This window comes from Pseudophryne corroboree, chromosome 10 (assembly GCF_028390025.1).
Source record: "Pseudophryne corroboree isolate aPseCor3 chromosome 10, aPseCor3.hap2, whole genome shotgun sequence".
Lineage (NCBI taxonomy): Eukaryota > Metazoa > Chordata > Amphibia > Anura > Myobatrachidae > Pseudophryne > Pseudophryne corroboree.
This window is the reverse complement of record NC_086453.1, coordinates 210,092,150-210,113,856: the sequence shown is the minus strand read 5'-3', so window position 1 is coordinate 210,113,856 and position 21,707 is coordinate 210,092,150. Positions and strand designations below refer to the sequence as shown.

The following is a 21,707-nucleotide window of genomic DNA, read 5'->3' as shown; positions in this document are numbered from 1 at the left end:
AGTCAGGCAAAGGACATTCTTCGGGGAAAACCAGCCCAGATCCGCTCGGACAATGCGACGGCAGTAGCGTACCTCAACCATCAGGGAGGAACTCGCAGCCGAAAAGCGAGAAGGAGGTAAGTCACATACTAAAGTGGGCAGAACTTCATCATCCAGCCTTGTCCACAACAGTGTTCGTTCCGGGAGTCCTAAACTGGGAAGCGGACTTTCTCAGTCGACACGCCATTTAGGCAAGCGAATGGACTCTACACCTTGAGGTCTTCCAGACTCTAGTAGACAAGTGGGGGTTGCCAGAGATAGATCTCATGGCATCCCATCTGAACAACAAAGTTCTCGCATACGGGTCAAGAACAAAGGATCCCAGAGCGATCAATGTCCAGATCTACTGATGCAGGGTCCTTGTTATCACAGACATCTGGATCGACTGTCTTTGACGGCGTGGCTCTTGAAACCTCTATCCTGAAGTCAAGAGGATTCTCACAACAGGTAATTCACACTATGCTCAGAGCAAGGAAACCTTCCTCAGCCCGCATTTATCACCGAATATGGCAAACCTATATTCATTGGTGCAGTGAACGGAAAATGGACCCTAAGTCTTTCAGAGTTTCCAGGGTCTTAGCATTCCTCCAGACAGGAACGGATAAAGGTTTGAAGGTGGTTTCCTTGACAGTGCAAGTGTCAGCTTTGACTGTATGGTTCCAAAAGAAAATTGCCAACGTACAGGATGTGCGTACTTTTTTCCGGGGAATGCTGCACATTCAACCTCCTTTTGTTCCTCCTTCAGTGCCTTGGGACTTAAGTCTAGTCCTGAAAGCCCTTCAAGTTGCCCCATTTGAACCACTTAATAAATTGGATCTAAAATGGTTGACAGCTAAAGTTCTCTTTCTACTGGCTATGGCGTCAGCTAGAAAAGTATCAGATTTAGGTGCGTTATCATGTCGTTCCCCATTTCTGATTTTTTTTATCCAGATAAAGCAGTTCTCAGAACTATATCTGGGTATCTTCCGAAGGTGTTGTCTAAATTCCACCTTAATGAAGAAATTGTAGTCCCGGCTTTCTAGGTACCAGGCCTTTCTGCTGGAGATGCATCGCTGGACGTGGTCCGTGCATTAAGGATCTACGTGGATCGTACCAGTGCCATCAGAAAGACAGATTCTCATTTCATTCTCTACGGATTTCACAAGAGAGGATGGCCTGCTGATAAGCAGACACTGGCAAGGTGGCTTCGGATGACGATTTCAGAAGCATATTCTCAAGCTGATCTCCCTGTTCCGGCTAATGTCTCTGCTCACTCTACTCGTAAGGTAGGTCCATCATGGGCAGCACAACGTGGTGCTTCAGCAGAACAGATATGTAAGGCAGCCACATGGTCTTCCATTAACACATTCATTAGACATTATGCCATGGATACCTTTGCCTCTCATGACGCTGAATTCAGGCGAAGGATTCTCCTGTCCAATCAGGAGCGTCCCCACCACTAAATTGCTTTGGGAAATCCCATTGTTATCCTGTGGATAACCTGTGGACCCTGCCTGAGAAATATACGTTATGGTAAGAACTGATTTGAGGATCCTTTTCCTCACTAACCTCTTCCTTCTTGTACGGAAGGGAGTGCATGTGTGTTCTTATCACCTCATTAGGGCTATCTATGATGCTCCTGCCTTGAGCTTTGGAATACAACTGATTTGCCTGAGCCAGGAGGCGGGGATATTTGGACGGCCCATTGCATGCTGGGAGGCCGGAAAGCTTTGACCGATTGGTGCAAATCCGCTGTCGCGTCATCATATCCCATTGCTATCCTGTGGACTTAGGAGAAATACCGTTATCAACAGTAAGTTCTTACCATAACGTACTGTATATATTGCTTTATATTTATAATTAAGACATTTTAACGTCGGCCCTCCTCTCATTCTAAAGCTGCATACATGAGTAGTGCTTGATGTAACAGATACCACAGTGTCGGGAGAGTGATTTTGATAAGAAATACCCTTAGAATGTGAGTTCACTTTTCTCAAGCGTGTTAATATGATCTGGTCCTTATACTGTGCCTGTATGCCTTCCATTATGAGATACTATTTCCAAAGACAGTAAGTAATGACTGAAAAGTAGATGTGGCCTATTTGGTGGTTCTTGCCATTGAAAAGATGCCAGACTGAAAGTGGGCTCATCTCTTACATGTAAGTAAGTTTATTTTGTTATTAACATCCAGGTTTATTCATTTTTGATCCTATAACGTTATATAACCACCTGACATCTGCAATGTGGTGCTGCTTCATCGGGTGGCTGTACACTTACAGCTTGGGCAGTCTGACATAATCTAGTTGCCACAGTAACTTGCAGCGGATTATATCCCACTACTGAGAGCATCATTATTTAGAAAGTGAAAACGTACGTCACATCCCCGTACACTCACCCCTGGCACAAGTCATATGCAGGCTAGACTGACCTCATGTTTATGTGATTGCAGCCTATGTAATGGATTATGCATTATGTGCTCTTTAATACCACACACTTGACCTATTTAGAGCTCACAATTGAATTATATTTTCGGCACCCACAGAGTTCGAGAGAAGGAGACTGAAAAAGAAAAGAAGAACAGAGAGCACATGGAGAAGAGGATGCAGGCTGTTCTGTCTCTGAAAAACAACATCACTATGAGCCGGGTACTGTAATCAGAAGTCACAGATAACAGCTGTGGCATGGAGGAACTAATACTGACATGCTTGTTATAATGTGATAAATATTACCTGCTAAGCAGTGATGAGTACTGTATATGGGTTCAGGGCCTGATTCAGCATGGATCGTAGATGTGCGAAACATTGCACATCTAAGATCCATTACTATGACATGTGAGGAGACGCCCAGCACAGGGCAAGCCCGCCCCGCATGCCGGATCCAGCAGGACCCCCACCCCCTGCACACATGCGGAAGCATTGCACGGCAGTGATGTTTTCACATGTTTAGAATAGCCCACTGCTTAAACAGCCTAGCTGCGAAGGCAGACGGCCACCTGCCATGTTTTGGGTCGCAGCGGCTGCATGTGATGTCGGGCAGCTGCCGCGGCCCGCCCCTTAAACGGTCCGGGCATGCCTGCGACGCACCCTTAAGCTACGCTGCGATGCCCCCTCCTGCCCTGCAAATGCCTCTACCTGTCAGTCAGGCAGAGGCGTTCGCAGATGTGAGATTCCCGTTGCATCTCACAGTGTGCTTACACGCAGTGCGGCTTCTGCGCGTGTGCACACTTCACAGGGCATCAGCATGCGAATGCTGCTGCAGCGTTCCATGCTGAATTACGCCCATTTTGGATTGCACTCAGTGGTGTTGGCAGGAAAAAAGAGATTGTGTGGAGGTTTGCGAGATGGACTGAGGGATATGTTAGGTACTGTACTCTGATGGAGTGATTTAATAAGAATGAGCGACAGGACTATGGTGGAAAGCAGCAGACAAATGTAATTGAGCAAACAAGGGTTATTGCCCTTCCCGGCTGTCAGTCAGGCTGCATTGGGTGACTAGTTCCTCTTCTAGTTAAGGACCTTCTAACGTCACTGTAATATCACTGTCACTAGTCTACTCCTGCAAAGGTTCATCAACAGACTGGTAACAAGACAGGTGAGCTTACTGCATGTGAAATACAGACGTGAACTAAAGAACACGTGGAGACGTGGAGCACAAGCAGGTGATGCAGGGGAATACGGGATACAGGCTGATGAGAATAGGACAAGTGAGACTTAGGAGTGCACCTAGGGCCAGGCATATTGCAAGCTGCATGTCTAATGCTCCTTCCCAGGGGCATACCAGAACTTTGTGGGTTCCATCGCAACATTTTGATGGGCCCCCTGTCCAAATGCTTCTAGAAAGACATCTCTCTACAGCATTCATGAAATGTGTGCCCATAATAGTGCCCCAGTTAATTTTCTGCACTATAGTAGTGCTTTAATCAGTGTTATACCACGTAGTGCCCTAGTTCATTTAATGAACCATAGCAGTGCCCTAGTTCACAACACGGTACCCCCCTGTGTTGTGAACCCAGCAGTATGCAACACAGTACCCCCAATTCACGTATGACATACAGTGTCTCCAGTTCATATTATGCCTCACTATAGTGCCTCCACTGCATTTAGTGCCACATAACAGTGTCCCAACACATATTATGTAACATTATAATTCCCTCCAGTTAATTTTATACCACATTACAACATGCAGGTCCAGGGGCATAACTAGATATGTTGTAGGTCCCAAGGCAAACCTTTATAATGTCCCCCATGTACCACCCAATGATGAAACATGTATATAACACATAACTTTCACAGGGGAGATGTGCCCCTCTCAGCTCTGGGCCCCATAGCAACTGCACTCCCTGCACCTGTGATAGCTACGCTCTTGCTCCTGCCCATAGCTTCATGATCTTTCTGTTTAAGGACTCAAGCACTAGGAGAAACAGGAAAAAGAACAATGCCTTTATTACATAAATGGTAAAAGAAATTTCAGTGGACATTACTAAAAATATATACACTTGGAAACTTTGATGCATCTGATGTTTGCGACCTTTTATTTCTTTACCTGCTTTTTAACATTCAACAGATGTGTAATCCTGGCAGAATTCATGTATTTAACTGATATAGGAAACCTGTAATAATTGGTTGTAGATCATAGGGTCAACAGTCATTAGGTCTACCAATATTGGTCGACAGTGACTAGGTCGACACCTGAAATCAGTTGACACGGTCATTAGGTCGACATAGAAGAAGGTCAACATGAGTTTAGAATATTTTTTTTGTGTCGTTTTCTTCCTAAAGTGACCCGGAACCCCAATTAGTGCACCGTGTGCCCTCGCATGGCTCGCCCCGCTCGCCATGCTTCGGGCAAGGTGCCTCGCAGGTTACTATTCCCAATCGTAGTCCGCGTGGATCGTAAAGTATGAAAAATGTATTAAAAAAAAAAAAATTCTTTAAAAAAAACAAACTCATGTCGACCTTTTCATGTGTCGACCTTTGCCATGTTGACCTAATGGCCATGTCGACCTAATGCTATACTGTTTTCACTTGTTATGTGTCTTCTAATACAGTACATGACTTTTCTTTCCAACAAATGTACAGGAAAACCTGCGTGTCATTGAGTCTCGGAACAAAGCGCAGGCTGCCATGGCCAAGAAGAAAGAGATGCTGGAGAGACAGGCTGTGCTGGTCAAAGGGGGAGATGTTACAAAGTATATCATCCATCAGAAAAGACTTCAAGAGTTTGAAAAACAGAAGAAGTAAGTGACCACTGATCTGCTCACATGCTTGTGCTGGGAATAAAGATTGTTGGATCACTTATGTACAAGCAAGGAAATAATGGTGTAGATGTATTAATTTTGCCATTACGTTCTTTATGTATGGTCTGGCACTTCACTGCATTAGCGCAGTTCACCAGAATATAAGACCGCCCCTCCTGCCATTATAGTGATGCGTTAATTGATTGCTCTGGTGATGCAGTCTTCCCTTCTTCTTCGCCGCTTGTTGCCGCACTGCACCTATTTCGTTAGCTTCCTTCGCAGCAGCCACCACGCATATGTGTGTTTGCACAAGCATGTTTCATGTGGAAGGACGCCGTGGCTGCCTGTGACGCAGACCTGAGGTGGACGTTACCTGAGGCTGGCAGGACCTGTTGTGGCCTGAACCTGAGGATAGCCGAATGATTACACGGTGACGTGATACAGCCGGGATCTGAGGCGGCCGGGAGCAGAGTTGGGGATCTGAGGCAACTGGGACTGTCATAATTATATTTCTCTGACGTCCTAGTGGATGCTGGGAACTCCGTAAGGACCATGGGGAATAGCGGCTCCGCAGGAGACTGGGCACAAAAGTAAAGCTTTAGGACTACCTGGTGTGCACTGGCTCCTCCCCCTATGACCCTCCTCCAAGCCTCAGTTAGATTTTTGTGCCCGAACGAGAAGGGTGCACACTAGGTGACTCTCCTGAGCTGCTTAGTGAAAAGTTTAGTTTTAGGTTTTTTATGTTCAGTGAGACCTGCTGGCAACAGGCTCACTGCATCGAGGGACTAAGGGGAGAAGAAGCGAACTCACCTGCGTGCAGAGTGGATTGGGCTTCTTAGGCTACTGGACATTAGCTCCAGAGGGACCGATCACAGGCCCAGCCATGGATAGGTCCCAGAGCCGCGCCGCCGGCCCCCTTACAGAGCCAGAAGACAGAAGAGGTCCGGAAAATCGGCGGCAGAAGACGTCCTGTCTTCAACAAGGTAGCGCACAGCACTGCAGCTGTGGGCCATTGCTCTCAGCACACTTCACACTCCGGTCACTGAGGGTGCAGGGCGCTGGGGGGGGGGGGCGCCCTGAGACGCAATAAAAACACCTTGGATGGCAAAAAAAATGCATCACATATAGCTCCTGGGCTATATGGATGAATTTAACCCCTGCCAGAATACACAGAAAAACGGGAGAGAAGGCCGCCGAGAAGGGGATGGAGCCTATCTCCTCAGCACACTGGCGCCATTTTCCCTCACAGCTCCGTTGGAGGGAAGCTCCCTGGCTCTCCCCTGCAGTCACTACACTACAGAAAGGGTTAAAAAAGAGAGGGGGGCACTAATTACGCGCAGTATTAAAAATACAGCAGCTATAAGGGGAAAAACACTTATATAAGGTTATCCCTGTATATATATAGCGCTCTGGTGTGTGCTGGCAAACTCTCCCTCTGTCTCCCCAAAGGGCTAGTGGGGTCCTGTCCTCTATCAGAGCATTCCCTGTGTGTGTGCTGTGTGTCGGTACGTTTGTGTCGACATGTATGAGGAGAAAAATGATGTGGAGACGGAGCAGATTGCCTGTAATAGTGATGTCACCCCCTAGGAGGTCGACACCTGAGTGGATGAACTGTTGGAAGGAATTACGTGACAGTGTCAGCTCTGTATAAAAGACAGTGGTTGACATGAGACAGCCGGCTACTCAGCTTGTGCCTGTCCAGACGTCTCATAGGCCGTCAGGGGCTCTAAAGCGCCCGTTACCTCAGATGGCAGATATAGACGCCGACACGGATACTGACTCCAGTGTCGACGGTGAAGAGACAAATGTGACTTCCAGTAGGGCCACACGTTACATGATTGAGGCAATGAAAAATGTTTTACACATTTCTGATAATACGAGTACCACCAAAAAGGGGTATTATGTTCGGTGAGGAAAAACTACCTGTAGTTTTCCTGAATCTGAGAAATTAAATGAGGTGTGTGATGATGCGTGGGTTTCCCCCGATAACAACTGATAATTTCTAAAATGTTATTGGCATTATATCCTTTCCCGCCAGAGGTTAGGGTGCGTTGGGAAACACCCCCTAGGGTGGATAAAGCGCTCACACGCTTGTAAGAACAAGGGCTCTACCCTCTCCTGAGATGGCCGCCCTTAAGGATCCTGCTGATAGAAAGCAGGAGAGTATCCTAAAATGTATTTACACACATACTGGTGTTATACTGCAACCAGCAATCGCCTCAGCCTGGATGTGCAGTGCTGGGTTGGCGTGGTCGGATTCCCTGACTGAAAATATTGATACCCTAGATAGGGACAGTATATTATTGTCTATAGAGCATTTTAAAGATGCATTTCTAGATATGCGTGATGCACAGCGGAATATTTGCCGACTGGCATCAAGTCTAAGTGTGTTGTCCATTTCTGCCAGTAGAGGGTTATGGACACAACAGTGGTCAGGTGAGGCGGAGGTGGCCACGGCAACAGCTGGGAAATCCACGTTTGTACCCCAGGTCGCCTCTCAACATAAGAAGACGCCGTATTATCAGGCGCAGTCCTTTCGTGGGCAAGCGGGCAAAAGGTTCCTCATTTCTGCCCCGTGACAGAGGGAGAGGAAAAAGGCTGCAGAAATCAGCCAGTTCCCAGGAACAGAAGCCCTCTCCCGCCTCTGCCAAGCCCTCAGTATGACGCTGGGGCTTTACAAGCAGAATCAGGCACGGTCGGGGCCCGTCTCAATGAATTTCAGCGCGCAGTGGGCTCACTCGCAATTAGACCCCTGGATCCTTCAGGTGATATCTCAGGGGTACAAATTGGAATTCGAGACGTATCCCCCTCGCCGTTTCCTAAAGTCGGCTTTACCGATGTCTCCCTCTGACAGGGAGGCAGTTTTGGAAGCCATTCACAAGCTGTATTCCCAGCAGGTGATAATCAAGATACCCCTCCTGCAACAGGGAACGGGGTATTATTCCACACGGTTGTGGTACCGAAGCCGGACGGCTCGGTGAGACCGAGTCTAAATCTAAAATCTTGAACACTTACATACGGAGGTTCAAATTCAAGATTGAGTCACTCAGAGCAGTAATTGCGAACCTGGAAGAAGGGGACTACATGATGTCTCGGGACATCAAGGATGCTTACCTTCATGTCCCAATTTACCCTTCTCACCAAGGGTACCTCAGGTTTGTGGTACAGAACTGTCACTATCAGTTTCAGACGCTGCCGTATGGATGGTCCACGGCACCCCGGGTCTTTACCAAGGTAATGGCCGAAATGATGATACTCCTTCGAAGGAAGGGAATTTTAGTTATCCCTTACTTGGACGATTCCCTGATAAGGGTAAGATCCAGGGAACAGTTGGAGGTCGGTGTAGCACTGTCTCAGGTAGTGTTGCGGCAGCACGATTGGATTCTCAATATTCCAAAATCGCAGCTGATTCCGACGACTCGTCTTCTGTTCCTAGGGATGATCCTGGACACAGTCCAGAAAAAGGTGTTTCTCCCGGAGGAGAAAGTCAGGGAGTTATCCGAGCTAGTCGGGAACCTCCTATAACCGAGCCAAGTCTCAGTACATCAATGAAAGGGTTCTGGGAAAAATGGTGACTTCCTACGAAGCAATCCCATTCGGCAGATTCCACGCAAGAACTTTCCAGTGGGACCTGCTGGACAAATGGTCCGGGTCGCATCTTCAGATGCATCAGCGGATAACCCTGTCACCAAGCACAAGGGTGTCTCTCCTGTGGTGGTTGCAGAGTGCTCATCTTCTAGAGGGCCGCAGATTCGACATTCAGGACTGGGTCCTGGTGACCACGGATGCCAGCCTGCGAGGCTGGGGAGCAGTCACACAGGGAAGGAATTTCCAGAGCTTATGGTCAAGCCTGGAGACATCACTTCACATAAATATCCTGAAGCTAAGGGCCATTTACAATGCTCTAAGCTCAGCAAGACCTCTGCTTCAAGGTCACCCGGAGTTGATCCATTCGGACAACATCACGGCAGTCACCCACGTAAACAGACAGGGTGACACAAGAAGCAGGAGGGCAAGGCAGAAGCTGCAAGGATTCTTCGCTGGGCGGAAAATCATGTGATAGCACTGTCAGCAGTATTCATTCCGGGAGTGGACAACTGGGAAGCAGACTTCCTCAGTAGACACGACCTCCACCCGGGAGAGTGGGGACTTCACCCAGAAGTCTTCCACATGTTTATAAAACTCGACAAGTATTGCGCCAGGTCAAGGGACCCTCAGGCAATAGCTGTAGACGCTCTGGTAACACAGTGGGTGTACCAGTCAGTGTATGTGTTCCCTCCTCTGCCTCTCATACCCAAGGTACTGAGAATTATAAGATGGAGAGGAGTAAGCACTATATTCGTGGCTCCGGATTGGCCAAGAGGGACTTGGTAACCGGAACTTCAAGAGATGCTCACGGAGGATCCGTGGCCTCTACCTCTAAGAAGGGACCTGCTCCAGCAAGGACCCTGTCTGTTCCAAGACTTACCGCGGCTGCGTTTGACGGCATGGCGGTTGAACGCCGGATCCTGAAGGAGAAAGGCATTCCGGATGAAGTCATTCCTATCCTGATCAAAGCCAGGAAAGATATAACCGCAAAACATTATCACCGCATTTGGCGAAAATATGTTGCGTGGTGCGAGGCCAGTAAGGCCCCGACGGAGGAATTTTTCAACTAGGTCGATTCCTACTTTTCCTGCAAACAGGAGTGTCTATGGGCCTGAAATGGGGGTCCATTAAGGTTCAAATTTCGGCCTTGTCAATTTTCTTCCAAAAAGAACTAGCTTCAGTCCCTGAAGTTCAGACATTTGTGAAAGGGGTACTGTATATACAGCCTCCTTTTGTGCCTCCAGTGGCACCTTGGGATCTAAATGTAGTTTTTGGGTTCCAAAAGTCACATTGGTTTGAACCACTTAAATATGTGGAGTTAAAATATCTCACATGGAAAGTGGTCATGCTGTTGGCCCTGGCCTGGGCCAGGTGCGTGTCAGAATTGGCGGCTTTATCCTGTAAAAGCCCTCATCTGATTTTCCATTCGGACAGGGCGGAATTGAGGACTTGTCCTCAGTTTCTCCCTAAGGTGGTTTTCAGCGTTTCACCTGAATCAACCTATTGTGGTGCCTGCGGCTACTAGGGACTTGGAGGACTCCAAGTTGCTAGACGTTGTCAGGGCCCTAGAAATATAGGTTTCCAGGACGGCTGGAGTCAGAAAATCTGACTCGTTGTTTATTCTGTATGCACCCAACAAGCTGGGTGCTCCTGCTTCTAAGCAGACTATTGCTCGTTGGATTTGTAGTACAATTCAGCTTGCACATTCTGTGGCCGGCCTGCCACAGCCAAAATCTGTAAAAGCCCATTCCACAAGGAAGGTGGGCTCATCTTGGGCAGCTGCCCGAGGGGTCTCTGCTTTACAACTTTGCCGAGCAGCTACTTGGTCAGGGGCAAACACGTTTGCTAAATTCTACAAATTTGATACCCTGGCTGAGGAGGACCTGGAGTTCTCTCATTCGGTGCTGCAGAGTCATCCGCACTCTCCCGCCCGTTTGGGAGCTTTGGTATAATCCCCATGGTCCTTACGGAGTTCCCAGCATCCACTAGGACGTCAGAGAAAATAAGAATTTACTTACCGATAATTCTATTTCTCGTAGTCCGTAGTGGATGCTGGCCGCCCATCCCAAGTGCGGATTGTCTGCAATACTTGTACATAGTTATTATTAACTAAATCGGGTTATTGTTGTTGTGAGCCATCTTTCCAGAGGCTCCTCTGTTATCATGCTGTTAACTGGGTTCAGATCACAGGTTGTACGGTGTGATTGGTGTGGCTGGTATGAGTCTTACCCGGGATTCATGAATCCTTCCTTATTGTGTACGCTCGTCCGGGCACAGTATCCTAACTGAGGCTTGGAGGAGGGTCATAGGGGGAGGAGCCAGTGCACACCAGGTAGTCCTAAAGCTTTACTTTTGTGCCCAGTCTCCTGCGGAGCCGCTATTCCCCATGGTCCTTACGGAGTTCCCAGCATCCACTACGGACTACGAGAAATAGAATTATCGGTAAGTAAATTCTTATTATTATATATCAGACTAGCATTGAAAATCATTAAAGTTTTATAAAAAAAACAAAAACACCACAACGAAGTAGCTACAGTACTGCAACGCCAGCCCCGACCTGGCGATATGACAGGAGGGGAGTATCCTGAGGTGAAGAGCCAACTAAAGCGTCATACTTCAGGTAGCCATCGCCTTCCTATGCACACAGTGCGGCAGACGTTATTGTAGTATGCGCTGTGTGCAGTTCTTAAAACTTTGCTCACAGCCGCTTCATACATGGGGATGAAGCGGAAACTGAAGCACTTGGCGTGTTCTATGTGCGGAAGGCGCATAGTGATACTTCGTACACCTGCCCCATAGTGTGCACTACTATTTTGTTACAGTATTATTCTACCTAATAAGACTAGTAAAAGTTGAACTCTTCCGGTAAAGCTCTGAATGGCGTATGTGTATGGAGTCTTGTGGGTTCGTCATTAGGTTGGATGAATGCTCTTTCCCAGTTTGATGTAGTTCATGTAGTTGAATTGGGCTACATTTCCATACCTGTGGTCTGAATGTTGTAAGATGTTGGGGGTGATGCGGTAGAAACTTGTCTCAAATGTTTTTTCGGATGAGGCTAGTGGTTAGCGAATCACAGATTAGTAATAATGATTAATAATAATAAAGAAATTGTGTAATTCATTGATAAAAAAAATTGATTTGAAATATTTAGTAAATAAAAATGAACGTGAGCAAATTAAGTCATTAATATTTTGATAAAGTATTTACGCTATTCAACTTGTCCCAAAGGGTATTCTAGGAGTCAGTGATTATTAATAAATATAACATATTAAAAAAAAAAGAAGAAAAAGAATGAATTTAATATTGAGACTTTATATATGAGTATATGATAACAGTGGTATGGTAATGATTTGACTAAATCATTACATGGTATTTTACATTCAGCCTTATGTCTATTCCTTATAAATTCTGTAGATTGCACTAGTGTTACCATTATTATTTATTATGATTTGATGTTCGTTATATGATGTGGCTCATACATGTGGTGTTTTACTGTAATATCTGATAAATAAGTGTATCCTCGATTCCCCAAATACAGGGGACCTGGCCAAGAGCTCTCTTTTGTGTGTTTTTTTTTTTTGTAACATTCTATAAATTTGTTGCCTTAGAGTGGAATACATACTATATACCGGTATGCCAGCTGTCACAATACCGTAGTGGCATCGCGGCAGCGGGGCGAGTGCTAGAAAGCCCTTTGCGGGCTCTCCACGCTGCAGGCATGGTTGCCCGCTTCGCTCGCCACAGGTTATATTCTGCCTCTATGGGTGTCGTGGACACCCACAGAGGGATAAAAGCCTGTGGCGCTGGTATTCCGGCTGCGGCATTTCACCCCCTGTCGGGATTCTGGCATCGGCATTGTGACTGCCGGAATCCCGACAGGCGGTCTCGTAATTGCCTCTCCTTAGAGTAAGTTGAGCAGGTTTGGAACAAACAAGGAGCTACAGGAATGGGATTAATTTCTATTATAACTATTTATTTAATTTATTCTCCTAAACCAGGAGATATAGGAGGTCATTTAATTAGTCGTGGTTTATTACCACGGCTAAGTAATCCCTGGGTGGTAATTCAGCTGATGCCGACAGCTGTCATTTTTGGGGATTTTGTTTCACCTGGTCGGAGGCAGGAGGAAGAAAATCTGTGATAAGTGACGCTTTTTGGCATAGAAAAAAAATTGCCCGAAAGAAACATCTATTTGAATTCCCCACATAATATCCATATAATGGGCTACAGTAGATCTTCTTCGCTTTTGTTATATAATGGAGAGTTACCTCTGTAGGTCCGTCCGTATGCCTTTGTTATGTTGATGCCTAGATATATCACAGATTATTGCCTTTATTATAAATGTAAAGATCAGTTTTAAGGAGTTGTTTTAAGCCAGTGCCAGATTTTTCGACCAATCAAAAAAATGGCAAGGGCATTGAATAGGTCGAATGTAAAATCGACCTAAAAACGTGCGAAAAAAACGTCACTAATTGAATACCCCCCTATATGTCTAAACACAGAACCAAACTCCGACAGTTCCTTAAAGAGGAATGAAATGGATGTGAGAGGTTTAGGGGCAGATTTATTATTGCAATTTAGCAGGAAATCCTGCAAATGCGAATCATCTCCAGAATGTATGTAGAGGGTACCGCACCAGATAGTGGACTTTTACAATTGCAATAGCAGTACCCACAGGAGCTGCTATACTGTGAGATCCCACCCCGGCAATCCGCTCGCACATGCGTCATCTGCTTTTACACATTGCAGGGATGGTCTCCTATTGGAGCTCCTGTCCCTGTTTTTTTTTTTTTTAATACATCTGGGTGAACATTAATTTCTTTTGCCGAGATAAGCGGCGATAATGGAATATAATTATCGAAGGCTAAAACTGTATAATTAATAAATAGGCCCCCAAGTGAGTGACAGTAGGACATTTTTGGGGAAGATGACAATTTTGTCCTGGGTTCTGCTTACTTCATACCTGCGATATCCAGGTTAACATAGTAGAGCAGAGATTTTCAACCTTTTACAACTCGCGGCACACTGAACAAGATTTAAATATTGCCAAGGCACATTCAAATATGATGATGGATGGTGCAGTTGCGTGTCCTAGGATGTCATGTCACAGCTTCTCCATAGGTAATGCCTGAGCGACATCTGAGAAAGCCAGAAGAGCCCTACACTGTCCGGGCACAAAATTAGAACTGGCTCTGCAACCACTAAACCCACCAGAATTGATCGTTCCAGGGCCTCAGTAGCGGCAAAACACTGACAGGCCTGGCTCTGCTACTATGGCGACATACCCGAAGACTGCTCAGGGCACACTAGTGTGCCACGGCACAGTGGTTGATAAACACTGTAGTAGAGAGTGGGTTTTATTTTTCATATTATAATGTATTTTTTTTTTTGTCTTGTGGTATCCAATTCTATTCTTGTCAGTGTTTAAAATAATCGTTATGGTAGACTTACCAATGATATTTCTCCATAAGTCCACAGGATCCACAGGATAACATTGAGATATGAGGTAGCGATACCGGATTGGCACCAAACGATCAAAGCTTTCGACCTCCCAGAATGCAAAGAGTCCGTCCCTATATCCCCGCCTCCTGGCTCAAGCAATTCAGTTGTTTTCCAAAGCTCAAGGCAGGAGCATCATAGAGAGCCCTAGTCAGGCGAGAAAAACACACATGCACACCCTTCTGTACAAGAAGGAAGAGGTTAATAGGTGAAAGGATCCTCAAATCAGGTGCGTCAGTGTGGTATCCCTGTGGATCCTGTGGACTTAGGTGAAATAGTGTTATCAACGGTAAGTCTACCATAACGATTATTTCTCCTGTGGGGTCCAGAGGCTATCCACAGGATAACATTGGGATATCCCAAAGCAATTTATTGGTGGGGACGCTCCTGACTGGACAGGAGAATCCTTCGCCCGAATTCAGCGTCCTGAGAGGCACAGGTATCAAAGGCATAATGTCTAATGAATGTGTTAATGGAAGACCATGTGGCTGCCTTACATACTGATGTTGTGCTGCCCATGATGGACCTACCTTACGAGTAGAGTGAGCAGAGACATTAGCCGAAACAGCGAGATCAGCTTGAGAATATGCTTCTGAAATCGTCATTCGAAGCGTCCTCGCCAGTGTCTGCTTGTCAGCAGGCCATCCTCTCTTGTGAAATCCGTAGAGAACGAAGAGAGTGTTTATTTTTCTGATGGCACTGGGTGATCCATGTAGATCCTTAAAGCACTGACTACGTCCAACGATGCATCTCCCGCAGAAAGGTCCGGCCTTTGGAGGGCCGGGACTACAATTTCTTCAGTAAGGTGGAATTTAGACACCACCTTAGGAAGATACCCAGATTTGGTTCTGAGAACTGCTTTATCTGGATAAAAAAATCAGAAAAGGAGGGCAACATAACAATGCCCCTAAATCTGAAACTCTTCTAGCTGAAGCAATAGCCAGTAGAAAGAGAACTTTAGCTGTCAACCATTTAAAGCCCACTCCTTTTAGTGGTTCAAATTGGGCAACTTGAAGGGCCTTTAGGACTAAACTTAAGTCCCAAGGCACTGTAGGAGGAACAAAAGGAGGTTGAATGTGCAGCATTCCCTGGAAAAAAGTGTGCACATCCTGTATGTTAGCAAATTTTTTTTGGAACCATACAGTCAATGCTGACCCTTGCACTCTCAGGGAAGCCACTCTTAGACCTTTGTCCATTCCTAACTGAAGGAATGCTGGGACTCTGGAAACTCTGAAAGAACTAGGATCAAATTTCCGGTCACTGCACCATTGAATATAGGCTTGCCATATTCGGTGATAAATGCGAGCTGAGGAAGGTTTCCTTGCTCTGAGCATTGTTTGAATTACCTGTTGTGAGAATCCTCTTGCTTTCAGGATGGAAGTCTCAAGAGCCACGCCGTCAAAGACAGGCGATCCAGGTGCTTGTGATAACAAGGACCCTGAGACAGTAGATCTGGATGTTGAGGGAGTAGGAATGGAGCATCCATCGACAACCTCTGCAGATCTGTGTACCATTGTTTTCTGGGACAAGCCAGAGCTATTAGTATCATGGCGCCCCTTCCTTGTTTCGCCTTTCGCATCACCCTGGTAACAGGGCGGCTGGTGAAAACACACAGGCCGGACGAAAGTCCCGTCTTACTGACAGGACATCCACAAAGATCACTTTGGGATCCTTTGTTCTTTGACCTGTATGCAGGTACTTTGTTGTTCTGACGGGACGCCATGAAATCTATCTCTGGTAACCCCCACTTGTCTACCAGAATTTGGAAGACCTTGGGGTGTAAAGCCCATTCATTTGCATGAATGGCGTGTCGACTGAGAAAATCCGCTTCCCAGTTAAGGACTCCCGGATGGAACACTGCGGACAAGGCTGGATGATGAATTTCTGCCCGTTTTAACGTGTGACTTACCTCCTTCATTGTGTTTGGTTTGTGAATTCCTCCCTGATGGTTGAGGTGCGCTACTGCCGTTGCATTGTCTGAGCGGATTTGGTATGGTTTGCCCTGAAGGATGTCGTTTGTCTGAATAAGTGCCGTATATATGGCCCGAAGTTCCAATATATTTATTGGCATGCAACTCTCTTCCTTGGTCCACTGACCCTGGAAGTAACTCCTTCCTGACACCGCTCCCCAGCCCTGAAGGCTGGCATCCGTTGTCAGAATTTCCCAATCTGATATCCAAAAGAGTCTCCCTTTTTCCAGTTGGGATGTCTGCAGCCACCAGGCTAATGACCTCCTTACTTCCAGAGGAAGGACCATAATCTGCGTTTTTATTGTCTGATGAAAACCATTCCATTTGGAAAGGATCAGATGTTGCAGAGGCCTCGAGTGGAACTGAGCATACTCCACCATGTCGAATGTCGACACCATCAAACCCATCACAAGCATTGCTGCGTGAATGGATACCCTTTGACTGTGTAGCAGCTCCTTAATCCTTGACTGAATTTTGGATATTTTGTTCAGAGGTAACATTACTCTCTAAAGACTCGAATCCAGTACAGCCCCCAAGTGAGTCATCCATTGTGACGGGACCAGGGACGACTTTGCCTAATTTATGAGCCAACCGTGTCTCTGCAAACAATCTAATGTCTGCCGCAGATATCACTGAAGCAATTCCTGAGATTGTGCTAGTATTAATAAGTCGTTGAGGTATGGAAAAATCCTTATCCCCTGCTGACAGAGATAAGATGCCATTACCACCATAATTTTGGTACAGACTGTGGCCAGTCCAAATGGTAGGGCCTGAAATTGAAAATGGAGGATAGCAAACCTGAGATGGCACTGATGGGACAGTGCTGTAGGAACATGAAGGTAAGCATCCTGGATATCCAGGGATACCATAAAATCCTCCGCCTCCATGGCCAAAGTAATGGAACGTAAAGTCTCCATATGAAACCGAGGCACCCAAATGTACTTGTTCGGCACTTTGAGATTAAGTATTAGCCGGAACAACCCATTTGGCTTCTGGACTAGAAACAGGTTGGAATAAAAACTTTGTCCTCGTTGTGCAGGAGGAACAGAAATTATCACTCCTGACTGAAGCAACTTCTGAACTGCCTCTTGCAAAGCCCTGTCCTTTGTTTCCACTAAAGACGGGCTGGTACGAAAAAACTTTGAGGAGGGTGTTTTTTGAAAGCAAACACATAACCATGAGATACCGCATCTTGCACCCAAGCATCTGTGGTAAACTGATGCCAGATCTGTGCAAACTGAAGAAGTTGGCCTCCCACCCTGGGGTCCCCCAGGTGGAGGCCCGTACCATCAGGCTGATGGTTTATCTTCCGATTTGGAAGCCGGCCCTCTGGTAGCCCAATGCTTTTTAGTCTTACCAGACTTGTCAGATTGAGACTGTTTGCCATAACCCTTTCCTTTTGCTTTTCCTAGAGGCTAAAAAGCTGGAAATCTAGGCTTGTCTTTATGGGGGTAATTCAGAGTTCATCGCAGCAGCAAATTTGTTAGCAGTTGGTCGAAACCAGGGGGGTAATTCCAAGTTGATCGCAGCACGAACTTTGTTAGCAGTTGGGCAAAACCATGTGCACTGCAGGGGAGGCAGATATAACATGTGCAGAGAGAGTTAGATTTGGGTGTGGTGTGTTCAATCTGCAATCTAAATTGCAGTGTAAAAATAAAGCAGCCAGTATTTACCCTGCACAGAAACAAAATAACCCACCCAAAGCTAACTCTTTCTGCACATGTTATATCTGCCCCCCCTGCAGTGCACATGGTTTTGGCCAACTGCTACAAAAATTCCTGCTGCGATCAACTTGGAATTACCCCCCATGTGCACTGCAGGTGTGGCAAATATAACATTTGCGGAGAAAGTTAGATTTGGGTGGGTTATTTTGTTTCTGTGCAGGGTAAATACTGGCTGCTTTATTTTTACACTGCAATTTAGATTTCAGTTTGAATACACCCCACCCAAATCTAACTCTCTCTGCACATGTTGTATCTGCCACCCCCACCCCCTGCAATGCACATGGTTTTGCCCAACTGCTAACAAATTTGCTGCTGCAATCAACTCTGAATTAGGCCCTACTGTATGTGGGGAAGGAAACTTCACTTTATTGGAGTCTACTTCTGACTCCAAAATACAGTTTAACTCTTTACCAAAAAGAATATCTCCAGTAAAAGGCAAAGGGGTATATGCAATAGCGGGCGAATTCGCGGCAATTATCGCCGTTTTTTCAATTCGACCAAATTCGCCAGGTGAATTCCGGAAGGTGGCTTCCGGAATTCACCATATGCAATGAAAAACGGATTCGCCAGAGTCGCGGGCGAAAATCGGCCGATTTGGCGGATTTTGCCGCGATTTTAAAAAACGGGAAAAAACGGGGAAAAACCCGAAAAAAAAATGGCGTGGGGTCCCCCCTCCAAAGCATAACCAGCCTCGGGCTCATCGAGCTGGTCCTGGTTCTAAAAATGCAGGGGAAAAATCGGCCAGGGATCCCCCGTATTTTTAAAACCAGCACCGGGCTCTGCGCCTGATGCTGGTGCCAAAAATACGGGGGACAAAAAGAGTAGGGGTCCCCCGTATTTTTAACACCAGCATCGGGCTCCGCTAGCTGGACAGATAATGCCACAACCGGGGGTCACTTTTATGCCGTGCCCTGCGGCCGTGGCATCAAATATCCAACTAGTCACCCCTGGCCGGGGTACCCTGGGGGAGTGGGGACCCCTTCAATCAAGGGGTCCCCCCCCCCCAGCCACCCAAGGGCCAGGGGTGAAGCCCGAGGCTGTCCCCCCCCCATCCAATGGGCTGCGGATGGGGGGGCTGATAGCCTTTGTGATAAAAAAAAAGATATTGTTTTTTCCATTAGTACTACAAGTCCCAGCAAGCCTCCCTCGCAAGCTGGTACTTGGAGAACCACAAGTACCAGCATGCGGGAGAAAAACGGGCCCGCTGGTACCTGTAGTACTACTGGGAAAAAAATACCCAAATAAAAACAGGACACACACACCTTGATAGTAAAACTTTATTTCATACGCCGACACACACATACTTACCTGTGTTGACACGCCGACTGCAACGATCTCCGACGATCCGAGGGTACCTGTCAAAAAATTATACTCACCTTCCAGCGTCCAGAGGTCCAGGTCCAGAGGTAAATCCACGTACTTTGTAAAAAAACAAACCGAACACGATCCACCGGACTAATGAAAGGGGTCCAATGTTTTCACATTAGACTCCTTTCCCCGAATGCCGGGACATCACGTGACTCCTGTCACTGATGTCCCTTCAGCCAATCAGGAAGCGCTACTGCCGTGGCGCTCACCTGATTGGCTGGACGCCGTCTGTACTCTGACAGCGCCTCGCAAAGCCGCTCCATTACTTTCAATGGTGGGAACTTTGCGGCTAGCGGTGGGGTCACCCGCCGGTCAGCCGCTGACCGGCGGGTGACCTCACCGCTAGCCGCTAAGTTCCCACCATTGAATATAATGGAGGGAGCTGTGCGATGCGCTGTCACAGCGATCAGCCAATCAGGTGAGCGCAACGAAGTTGCGCTTCCTGATTGGCTTAGAGACCTGTCAGTGACAGCTGTCACTGACAGGTCTCAATCGTGGAAAGGTGTCCCATGTGTCAGCATGGGACCCCTTTCAGTCCGTTCTGGAGCGGGTATTTGCGTTTTCTTTTTTTGCCAAGTACGTGGATTTATCTCTGGACCCTGAGGTGAGTATATTGAACTTTGCTTTTCAGGTATCCGTGGATTCTACATGGAGAAGAGGACCGATGTCGGCGTGTGAACATAGGTAAGTATGTGTGTGTCGGTAGTGTGAAATAAAGTTTTACTGTCGACGGTGTGTGTGTCCTGTTTTTATTTGGGTATTTTTTTCCCAGTAGTACTACAGGTACCAGCGGGCCCGCTTTTCTCCCGCATGCTGGTACTTGTGGTTCTCCAAGTACCAGCTTGCGGGGGAGGCTTGCTGGGACTTGTAGTACTAATGGAAAAAACAATATCTTTTTTTTATCACAAAGGCTATCAGCCCCCCCATCCGCAGCCCATTGGATGGGGGGGGACAGCCTCGGGCTTCACCCCTGGCCCTTGGGTGGCTGGGGGGGGGGGACCCCTTGATTGAAGGGGTCCCCACTCCCCCAGGGTACCCCGGCCAGGGGTGACTAGTTGGATATTTGATGCCACGGCCGCAGGGCACGGCATAAAAGTGACCCCCGGCTGTGGCATTATCTGTCCAGCTAGTGGAGCCCGATGCTGGTGTTAAAAATACGGGGGACCCCTACTCTTTTTGTCCCCCGTATTTTTGGCACCAGCACCAGGCGCAGAGCCCGGTGCTGGTTTTAAAAATACGGGGGATCCCCTGTCAATTTTTTCCCCGCATTTTTAGAACCAGGACCAGCTCAATGAGCCCGAGGCTGGTTATGCTTTGGAGGGGGGACCCCACGCCATTTTTTTTTCTGATTTTACCGTTCCAGCAATAAAAAAAATAAAAAAATAATAATAATATTTTAAAAAATATATAAATAATATTTGTGCCTCCCCCCCCCCAAAAAAAAGTACCTAATCCCTTCTAATATAAATAGATCTGCTATTCCCCAAAAAAAAAAACACCAAAAAAAACATGTTTAAATTTTTTTTATTTGTTTTCACCCTCCAAAGTGTGGCGGATTGAAAATGACGAATTTGCTGTCTAAAAGCACTGCTGTCGAATTTCCAAACTTGAATTGAATATGCTTTGGTCGAATTGCAGCACTTGTATCATTGCAGAAAAGTCGAATTTGCAAAAAGTCGAATTTCAAAAAGTCGAATTTTGAAAGTCCGTTTTTTGGTCGGAAAGCACTGCATTGCATAGGCGAATTTTTTTTTTTGGTCGAAAATGACCCGAAATTCGCCAATTTCGGGAATTCGACCACAATTGCATATACCCCAAAGACTCCTGAACCTTCTTAGATTCTGAGTCAGCTTTCCATGGGGGTAATTCCAAGTTGATCGCAGCAGGAATTTTGTTAGCAGTTGGGCAAAACCATGTGCACTGCAGGGGAGGCAGATATAACGTGAAGAGAGAGTAAGATTTTGGTGGGTTATTTTGTTTCTGTGCAGGGTAAATACTGGCTGCTTTATTTTTACACTGCAATTTAGATTGTAGATTGAACACACCACACCCAAATCTAACTCTCTCTGCACATGTTATATCTGCCCCCCCCCTGCAGTGCACATGGTTTTGCCCAACTGCTAACAAAATTCCTGCTGTGATCAACTTGGAATTACCCCCATGTACGTAGCTAAACCGCTCTGCGAGCTGCTACTGCTGAGGCTGATACCTGAGAGGCAATTGTACCCATAACCAAGGCTGCTTCTTCCATAAAAATAGCTACCTATTTGTTATGTGCAGTATGGGATTTTTGCTCTCTAGATG

At 46.6% G+C, this 21,707-nt stretch overlaps 1 protein-coding gene across 1 annotated transcript in view; it reads left to right on the top strand.

Moving 5' to 3' along the window:
- Positions 1 to 21,707, top strand: part of CFAP74 (cilia and flagella associated protein 74) — a 741,155-nt gene that overhangs the window by 189,076 nt on the left and 530,372 nt on the right. Inside the window, exons 9-10 of the mRNA XM_063943052.1 lie at positions 2,561 to 2,663; positions 5,097 to 5,254. Coding sequence (XP_063799122.1) covers positions 2,561 to 2,663; positions 5,097 to 5,254 — 261 coding nt within the window. The remainder of the gene's footprint in view (positions 1 to 2,560; positions 2,664 to 5,096; positions 5,255 to 21,707) is intronic.